This window comes from Protobothrops mucrosquamatus, unplaced genomic scaffold, assembly GCF_001527695.2.
Source record: "Protobothrops mucrosquamatus isolate PMUCROS unplaced genomic scaffold, P.Mucros_1.0 scaffold1232, whole genome shotgun sequence".
In the NCBI taxonomy this organism is placed as follows: Eukaryota; Metazoa; Chordata; class Lepidosauria; order Squamata; family Viperidae; genus Protobothrops; species Protobothrops mucrosquamatus.
In genome coordinates this window covers 274,440-284,320 of record NW_015387439.1, presented here as the reverse complement: position 1 = coordinate 284,320, position 9,881 = coordinate 274,440, and the positions used below count along the sequence as shown (strand labels likewise).

At 54.0% G+C, this 9,881-nt stretch overlaps 1 protein-coding gene across 1 annotated transcript in view; it reads right to left on the bottom strand.

Annotated features, from left to right (window-relative positions):
- Positions 1-3,347: 3,347 nt before the first annotated feature.
- Positions 3,348-9,881, bottom strand: part of CALM3 (calmodulin 3) — a 6,882-nt gene continuing 348 nt past the window's right edge. The window contains exons 2-6 of the mRNA XM_015820996.1: positions 5,536-5,566; positions 5,035-5,178; positions 4,372-4,478; positions 4,099-4,234; positions 3,348-3,518 (exon numbers count right to left, since the gene is read on the bottom strand). Coding sequence (XP_015676482.1) covers positions 3,490-3,518; positions 4,099-4,234; positions 4,372-4,478; positions 5,035-5,178; positions 5,536-5,566 — 447 coding nt within the window. The 3' untranslated portion in view covers positions 3,348-3,489. The remainder of the gene's footprint in view (positions 3,519-4,098; positions 4,235-4,371; positions 4,479-5,034; positions 5,179-5,535; positions 5,567-9,881) is intronic.

The following is a 9,881-nucleotide window of genomic DNA, read 5'->3' as shown; positions in this document are numbered from 1 at the left end:
CTCTGGCCCCCTCATGACTCGTGGACTTCAACTCCCAGAATTCCTGAGCCAGCATGAGGGAACTCTGGCCCCCTCATGACTCGTGGACTTCAACTCCCAGAATTCCTGAGCCAGCAGGGCTCAGCTTGGAAACCTCTGCCTTTCCCCTCAGCACGGCTGGCTCAGGAATTCTGGGAGTTGAAGTCCACAAGTCATAAAAGAGCCAAGGTTGCCTACTCCTGATCTAGGCAACAGGTTTTTTCCTATGGAGGGAGGCGCCCCCTGCTGTCTTGATCAGGCACTGCAAGGCCAACAAAACTTTTGCCCATCCCCTTTCAAACATCACAGACCCCCACCAGACCCCAACATGGCAGGCAGACCAAATGTGAAATTAAATAAATAGCCCCACAAGTGCTTGATACAGAGTCCCTGATTTGCCACCTTTTGCTTAGGGACAATTCAAAGTTACAAAGGCACTGTACCAGTGACTTACGACCAGTTTTTGCACTTACGAGCATTGCAGCATCTCCATGGTGATCAAATTTCAGACGCTTGGCAACTGATCTGTATTTATGACGGTTGTGTGTGTGTGATTCCAGAATCCAGTAATCAGGATCTCCGAAGCCAAGGATTCTGGAGACTGATAAAACAGGCCTGTGAAAAACCAAACTTGGTCCAGGGCAGCAAGAGTTGCGTTCGTTGAGTTCTCCCCCACCGATTCTCCATCCAAACGAGAGTTGCCTTCTCCGTTCGTTAATTCCAGATAATTTCCCCAAAATGCTACCAAGCAACAGGACAGTGAGATGATCTCTCAGAGGATGGAAATTGGAAATCCTTAGGATTCTTCCAGGGAGCGCCACACTCGGTGTAGGCTCACCTTCTAGTGGAGTTGGGCTATAACTCCCATCATCCCCTGCCCAAGCACAGACCATCAACCTGCAGATCCAGAGGTGACCAGATTCCGCTGCCGATTTCCAAAGCTTGGTGGCCAAATTGCTTTGAACCAGCCAGCAGGAGAGCAGCCCCCCCCCCATCAATGAGGCAGCCCACTAAACCTCCAAGATCCCACCCTTAAATTTCCCCCCTTGGGCCAGTTGCCTGTCCCCACACAAGCCCCAAACCCAGGTCTGGACACACAGACCCCTTCTGCAACCCCCTCCCCACCTTTAGTGGGATCCATCCCTCTTAACATGGGGTCTTTCAGGAGCTGAGGGGCCAGAGCAAATTCTGCAACCTGGGAGACCCCCCTCGCTCCCCAATATGCTGCTCAGCTCCAGGGGTTGCCAGGAGCACCAGCCCAACTCAAGGGGCACACCTGGGCGGGGGAGGGGAGGGGGATGGCAGTTGAGTCTGTGGGGTCCTCGGTGCTGCCAGTTTCTTGCAGACATTTCGTGACCCAACTAAGTTACGTCATCGGGGCTAGGAGTGGGGTTTGCTGTTCCTTAGAGCAGGGGTGCCCAAGACCTGTGGATTTCAACTCCCAGAATTCCCCAGCCCTGTTTGCAGGCCTTAAAAAGTCTCAAAAGGTTGCCAAGGCTGGGCACCCGCTGCAGAGCAAACCCCACAGACAGCGCAAAAACCCTCCTAGCCCTGATGGTGTTACCTACTTGGGTCATGAGACGTCTGCCAAAAAAAACCAAGATAACACCGAGGACCCCACAATTCAACCCTCAGCTACAAATATTCTACCCACTGTTAGTCTACGCTGCCAAACCACCCAACCGCAGGAGCTTGGTAGCACCTTCTCCGTAACTCTGGTCAATCGGAAGCCGCGCTACCGGATTTCCTCCGGGTTCGAGGTCGAGGGGGCTCCCCTGGGCTACCCCCAGGAGATGGGCCCCGGGCTGCCGCTTCAAAGCAACACCAGTCACGTCAGGTAGTCACTGCATTTTATTGGAAAACATTGATATAATTTTTTATTTTCACAGCTTGAACTGAACAAACGCCACCTGCTTTCAAAGACATTCTTGCTCAACCTTCCCCACTCTCTCCGCGGACCCGTCGGTGGAGCGCCGGAGGCAAGCAACCCGAGGGAGCCAGGGGGGGGTCCGGCCTGCCGTGCGCACGGCACAAAAAAACGCGCTCCCCGTCCAGATTCGGGAGAAGTCTGCTTCTCGTTTCAATGGCCTCGCCCCCACCCCCCAAAAAAGAGAAAAACACCCCAAACATCTTTTTTTCCCCCCTCCAAATTTGATTTAAAAAAAAAAAAAACCTAAACGAAATGAAAGAGAAGCAAAACTTGCGGCTCATGCCGTTTGCTGCAAGGAGAGGAGGGGGGGGACAGGAAGAGCTGGGTGGGGAGGGGGGCCGAAAGGGGAAAAGGCGAAGGAAGAAAGCCACAGCTAAGAGCACAGACACCGAAGCCCAGGTGCGTCGAGAGGCGGTAAGTCGCGAGCCACTACGGAAGAAGAAATAAAAAAAGCACTGCAGAGGAGGGAAAAGGGAAAAAGGGCGCCCGGGCGCAGTTGGCATTCACTCAAGCGGAGGCCTCCTTCTTTTATTGCGGTGTCGCCCCCAGCGCGTTCCCCCCTTCCCCAGCTGCCAACCGCCATCGCCACCCGTGGGGCGCATCCCATTCTGGGGGGGTGCATCGCCTCATATATATATATATATATATACATAGCAGCTCTGATGCCGGACACCACGCGAAGGAAACTGTTAAGGACATTTACAATTTTTACAGGGTTGAGAACAACAGACGGGAGATGGACGTTGTCGGGCGGGTGGGTATTTTGGGAAAGCGCCAATTTGGGACAATGCCGGGACCCTCGTCGCCCCCCCCTCCTCGCTTCGACCCACCTCTCCTCCAGGCCGTGCCGATGGGAATCTACTTTCAACCACGGACATCCGGGCGGTGGGATCCGCCCCCGCCCCCCCCCAAACAAAACGAAGGAGGAACACAAAAATAAACCCCTCCCCATTTCTTGCTTGTACCCCCCGGTGTTCCTTGGGGCGAGACCCTCGGTGGTGACTGCCATGTCAACGCGCACAACTGCAGCGCCCGGACACGTGGAACAGGGCTGAAAAAGATTGTTGCACTCTCTCCACCCCTTCCTGGTGGTGGTAGTGGTGATGGTGATGGGGGGGGGGATGTTCTCAAAAAAAAAAAGAGGGAAAGAATCTGCACCCTGAGATATGGGGCCAGCTCTGACTACAGAACAGAATACCCGATGGAAACAAAGACATCCACGAGAGGAAGGAAGGAAGGAAGGAAGGAAGGAAGGAAGGAAGGAAGGAAGGAAGGAAGGAAGGAAGGAAGGAAGGAAGGAAGGAAGGAAGGAAGGAAGGAAGGAAGGAAGGAGAAAAAGAGGAAGGAGAGATGAGTGCAATCATGCAGCTTGGGAAGGTTTTTCTTTTTTTTCCTTTTTTTCACTTTTTAATTGCTTGGTCAGATTTATTCCACAGCCGATTTGTTTGCGTAGAGAACCAGGTTACTTAAGTAGAGAGAGTGTGTGGGAGAAAAGTTATCGAAGGAGAAACGGGCCTTGCCAGCCACTCGGTCTGCGGGCTTCATTTTGCCGTCATCATCTGCACGAACTCTGCAAGAAACACGGCAGAAGGCAACTCGGTGAGCGTGCGTCCCCCTGCTTTAAGTCCAAACCGACGTCCTGGCTGTGGGCCTCGGCCTCCCCTCAGTTCATTCACTTAATGCCCAGGGCACACAATAGACCACCTTTTAACTTGGTTTAAAAGTGTGGCCCAAGAAACAAGGAACCGATATCCCCTACAGCAGTGGTCTCCAACTGGGCTGTGGCATGAAAGCAAGGCTGGGCTAGCAAGTGTCACCTGGGTGCTAGCACTGCCCCGTTTGCGTCGTGCGGGCACCAGCACCGCCCAGTTTGTGTATGTGTTGTCTTCTAGCAGAAGGCTGTCCAACCTCGGCGGCTTTCAGATTTATGGACCAACTCCCAGCAAAGCTGGTTGGGGGATTCTGGGAGTCAAAGTCCACAAGTCTTAAAGCGGCCAAGATTGGACACCTTTGTTCTAGCATCGAAAATGGCGTGTGGTTCTCCAACCCATTCAGAGGCTGTACCAACCTGTGGAGACTCCCCGTGGGGCTGAAGAAGCCGCTCCCCCAACCTCTATCGACGGCACCTTCCGGGCTCCCCTTTCACCCACCTTCGTAGTTGACCTGCCCGTCTCCGTCAATGTCGGCTTCCCGTATCATTTCGTCCACTTCTTCGTCCGTCAGCTTCTCGCCAAGGTTCGTCATCACGTGGCGCAACTCGGCGGCGCTGATGTAGCCGTTCCCATCCTGGCAGGAGAGAAGCTTTCCGGTCAGGATGAGGGAGGGGAGGCAGACCTCCCCCCAGCTGGCTGGCTTTCCTTCCGTGGCTGGGAAAGGCCTCCCCCTTCCCCACTTCCCAGCCTCCGGTCGGTCCCCGGCTTCACCTTGTCAAACACTCTGAAGGCCTCCCGGATCTCCTCCTCGCTGTCGGTGTCCTTCATCTTCCTCGCCATCATGGTGAGGAACTCGGGGAAGTCGATAGTGCCGTTCCCTGAAAGGCAGCGACGGGCACGGTGAGACCGACCGACCGACCGAGCGGCTTTGGACAGCCCCAACGAGGGAGGAGGGTCCCTTCTTGAGAGGCTTGGCAAACTCCCACCCTCCTAACCAGGGGGCTCCTCCTCCCCAACTGGCGAGACTGCTTTTGGCGGGGGCACCACACAGCCCCATTTAGGTGCCGCCTGAATTCTTGTACGGGTAGTCCTCGATTTACAACAGTTCATTTAGTGACCGTTCAAAGTTATGACGGCACTGAAGAAAGCGACTTAGGACCGTTTCCCACACCACCTTTGCAGCATCCCCATAATCATGGGATTAAAATTCAGAGGCTGGGCAGCCGGTTCACATTTATGACGACGATCGCAGTGTCCCTCTTTTGTGACGTGGCAAGGAAGGTCGTAAAATGGGGCAAAACTCACTTAATCAATGTCTCACTTTACAACAGAAATCTTGGGCTCCACTGGGGCCGTAAGTCAAGGACCGCCTGCAGAGAGCACGCAGGGAACTAATTGGGCCGTTCTTCCTGCGGGAGTTTTGGGGTCACTCACCGTCCGCATCCACCTCGTTAATCATGTCCTGCAGTTCGGCCTCGGTGGGGTTCTGCCCCAGGGACCTCATCACGGTGCCAAGCTCCTTGGTGGTGATGGTCCCATCGCCGTCCTTGTCGAAGAGGGAGAAGGCCTCCTTGAACTCTGCAGAGGGCCAGAAAAGCAGGGCACTCGAACCCAGCGCTGCAGCACGCCCGGCAGCTGGACCTCAAAAGGCTCAGGAAGGGGGAAAGAGGGAGTGACGAGCGCAATCTCAAAGGCCCACGCCTGGCACCCGCTTCCCAAACCACCTGCGGCTGGAGAAATCACAGCCTACCCAAGCCAGACGGAGTGCGTTAAAAAGAAGCTGTCGAAAAGAAAGAAGAAAAAAACCCCCGATCCTTCTTCTGTGCCATCAATTTAAGGCCTGCCTCTCCGTGTGTGTTATTGAGCAAGTCTGTCTGTTGCTCTTCAACAATCAGGGGTTGTGAATCCCATGCGTGCTCCTGCGCGGAAACTCACCTGCAATCTGCTCTTCAGTCAGCTGGTCAGCCTGCAAGCAGAAAAGAGAGATTAACCGCTAGGCCTCCTCTGCTGCCTCTTCAGAGGGGTGGAAAATTTGAGATTTTGGGATTTTTTTACTGAATAGCACTGAGGAGGTGGATTCAAAGCCCCCCCCCCCAAATTTGGAGGGACCTCACTTGCCTTTTCTGGGCCTCAACTGAGAGCAAGGAAAACATCCGTTGCAACTGATGCTTCCCCACCCAGATGTTATTTTTTGGCGAAAGGTACCTTGGCGCTACAAAAGCCGACAACAAAGACCCACAAAGGCGACCGATTCGCGCAGGGGAGCTCCACAACCTGCAGCCTGACCACTTGCTTTCTGGAATCCATTCTGACAAAGAGGCGGGGAGGATTGCCGAAAGCCCACTCACGGCAACGGGCACGTTCTCAGTATCATTCATCTCACCCATCTGGCAGATCAAAAAGGCCGGCAGTTCTTCGTGCTGATGGCACAGAGAGATGGGCAGGCTCTTTTTAAGGCCCGGTAGGTGGGTGGGTGGCTTGTCTGAAGCAATCCTGGCTACCGTGAGAAACAGGATGCTGGACCTTGCAGTGAGTCAGCAATTCCCTCCTGCCGCCTCCCCCCACGCCCCGGGGAGGGGGGGAATGCTTTGCAAATCCCAAGCCGATCAGATTCAAAACGATCAGATTCAAAACACAAGCAACGGTGCACTCACTGGTGGGTTTCTTGGCTTAAAATTACAAATATCCTCAGCTTCCATCCCATCTCAGCAGCTACCGGTTCCTCACGGCCTGCGAAAGGCGAGCACAGGTGTTCTGCACCATTGACAAGTCAGGCTTCCCAAGTTTGCTCAATGTCTTTTTTTGGGGGGAGGGAGGAGGAGGGGGGAAGACAGGACCCCCAGGGCCAGACTTCACAAAGACGCGGTCTCTACTTTCTGCTTCTCAAAATGCTGGATGCAAAAGGGCTCTGTTGTCCAGGACAGCCAACAGACCGTTCCTTTCTTTCTTTTTTTGAAAGGAAAGTTTGGAAAAGGCAAGTTCTCCAGAGACAAGAATAGTTGACCAAGGGAGGCTTCTGGAGTGATCTTGGGCAGCTGCTACCTAGGGGTGGGCAACTTGGGCAACCTGACGACCTGTGGAATTCTGGGAGTTGAAGTCCACCGGTCGCCCAATGGTCAGCGTTGCCCATCCCTGTCGCAGACCAGCCACCTCCAAGAACTACAGTGTGACCAGACCACAAATTGGGCTCCTGTGGTGAAGCAGAGGCATTGACCAACAGCAGCCAAGCATAGCCTCACCCGGTCATAAAACTTCTGCCCATCCCATCTGGGGGAGTCTCCCATTACAGGTAGCCCTTGACTTATGACAACTGAGACCCAAATTTTTGTTACTGAGACATTTGTTGAGTTTTGCCCCATTTTCACCACCTTTCTCACCACAGTTGTTAAATGAATCACACAGTTGTTAAGTGAAACTGGCTTCCTCATCGACTTTGCTTGTCAAAAAGCCACAAAAGGGGTTCGTGTGATGACGGGACGTGGCAACCGTCCAGCTATGATCCTTTGCCAAGGGTCTGAATTTTAATCACGTGTCCATGGGGACGCCGCAAGGGTTTTAAGTGTGAAAAATGGTCATGCCTCATTTTTTTTCAGCAGTGCCGTCGTAATTTCGAAGGGACACTAAATGAACGGTCGTAAGTTGAGGACTACCTGCACACGACTGAGATGAAATGGAATTGTGTCAGCCTCTCTTATTTAGGCAAACTGCAATTCTGGAGCAGTTTGAGAGTCGCAAAACTTTCAGGGCGAGTGCCCGAGAGAGAGCGAGCAGCACCAAATCCCATCGTCCTCTTGGAAACCCGGAGGGATTTGCACTCCAGCCCCAACTGCAGTCCTGGCTGGTCCAAGACTGCAGCAACCCAGCCAGAAATCCCCCCCCCCTGGGATGGCCAGAGAGCGTCAAGGATGCAACAGACACAGCGATGCACAGCGAGGGAGGGAGGGAGGAAAAGGTCCCCCCCCCCAGGGGAAAAATAAAACCCCCAGCCATCTGGTCTTCAGACTTCGGGCAAAAGGAATTTCCACAGATCAGCTATTAAAGTTACACGAGGAGCCCTGCCCTTACGATAATTGGGCCCCCAATTTGTTGCTAAACATTTGTCCAGTGGGTTTTGCCCCATTTTACCGCCTTTCTTGTCACGGTGGTTAAATGAATCACTGCAGTTAAGTTAGCTTCCCCCATTGACTTTCCTTATCAGAAGGTCGCAAAAGGGGATCACTGCAACCGTCATAAATACGAGTCAATTGCCAAGAGTCTGAATTTCGGTCACATGATTGTGGGGATGCTGCAGTGGACATTAAGTGTGAAAAAGGGTCTTAAGTCACTTGTTTCAGTGATGTTGTAACTTTGGTCATTAAATGAACTGTTGTTAAGTCGAGGACTACCTGTTAAAGGGGCGGGGAGAAAGAGGGGCTCATCCTCAGAGACTGGGGGGGGGGGGACCCAGAGGGAGGAAGCGAGGATGATGAAGCACTTTTGATGGAGCAAAAGAGGGGAAGGCTGAGGAGAAGGGTCTTTCCCCCCCAGGTGTGCCAGAAAAGATCAAACTTCTGCTGAAGGGAAGGAATAAGCTTCATTTGTTGCACCAATTCTCTCCTTCAGCTGAAGCACAGATGGTGTGTGTGTGTGGGGGGGTGCCCAAGAAAAAAACAGCCCACCCTTAATTTTGAACCAACCTGGCATCCCAGCTACGTTTTCTGAATCCAGAACGAGGCAAGAAAAATCACTCTTCCTTCCTGGAACTGTCCGTCTCTTTGGAAATAACCTGCTTTTTTATCCCACTGCCCGTCACCTTAAACACAGCTGTGTCCCCAAAGCCCCCCTGAAGACGATTTGTGGCATGGATTCATTTTGCAGAAACTGCCAGAGTGACAGAGCGGCAACGACTCAAGGCGGCTTTTTGTGCAGGCTTTGAGGCAAAGAGGCTCTCGGAAGAAGCTCGGCATCAAGCGAGCAAAGAACGAGAAAAGATGAGCTGGTGGCTGGGCTGATGTGACAACAGCTCCTGCCAGCAACCTTCTGTTTTGTGAAGAAGGGACGAGGCAGAGGATCTGAAGAGGCCAGTGTGTCACCCATGCGCCGGAAACTGCAGTGGGGAGTAAAAAAAACCCAGCAGGACTCCGAGGAACTTCACAGGAGGCCTCCATGGCGTTCTTGTCTCCCAACAGAGGGTCCCCAACCTTTTGGCCACCAGGGACCGGTTCCGTGGAGGGAGGATTTTCCGTGGACTGGAAGGGGCCTGGTTTCGTGTGCTGCCTGCATCCCACGGAGGGGGTTTCGCTTGTTTGTGCAGACCAGCTTCTAACATGCCACGGACCCGGGCTTGGGGACCCCTGTCCTAGCAGACCAACCCCCTGCAAAACCGCAACTTCAAATCAAATCCACCCTGTATATATAAATCCTCCACACAGGCAAAGAAGTGCCAACAAAAGTGTCCAAGTCCAGGTCTTCTCCACCTCGCCCTAATAAATGCTTCTCAAGAAAGCAGCAGCCCAACCCACCCACTCTGCACATGCTTCTCTCCCTCCAGAGCTTCAGCTTCTGAGCCAAAGCCCCAAGCGAGCCTTTGCAGTCGCCCTCTGCAGAGCTGCGGCCCAAGACCAACCGGCCACGGCTCCTTTGCCATCCGAAGCAGGCGGGCCAGCGCAGGGCTTCAAGGTAGAGGAGCGTTGCGTGAGCTGCCTGCCGACCAGGCCCATCCTGCCGCTTTTCCTTTCCGCTGAGGTCAGAGGCGGCCCCAGCTGCATTTCCTTCTTTAGGCAAAGCAAAGGGCCTCCCAAGGCCGGGGGAATGAAACATCTGGAAACCTCGTCAGATGTGCCTGCCGCTGCAGAGGACCAGCCCTCTGCCAGAGTAGCGACTTCGGGTACGTTCCGGTTGCCCTGCATCTTTTTCCAGACAGGACACCCAGCTCTGCTCCCACCCCTCCAAATCGCTGCCATGAATGGGTACCAGCAAGCAGGGGCATCCCCCTTCTGCAAACCCCCCCCCACGCAGGGAGAGATGATTGCAACCCACAGCCTGACTCTTTTATCAGCATCTTTCAGGATGCCGTGAGCGCAATCCTGAAGTGTTTCCCCCTCCAAAGAAGATACACTGCCCCATCTTCTCCAATGCTTGCTGTCTGTCTCCCCAGACGTCTGGAGCCATCTCTCCCCCACACCATGCTTGTCCTCCTCCTCCTAGATCAGCCCCTCCCTCGCCCCCAAAAGCAGGCCAGAAGACCCCCCACCCACCCACCCACCCTTGCCCTGCTCCAAGCATCCCAGCCAGGCCTGGCC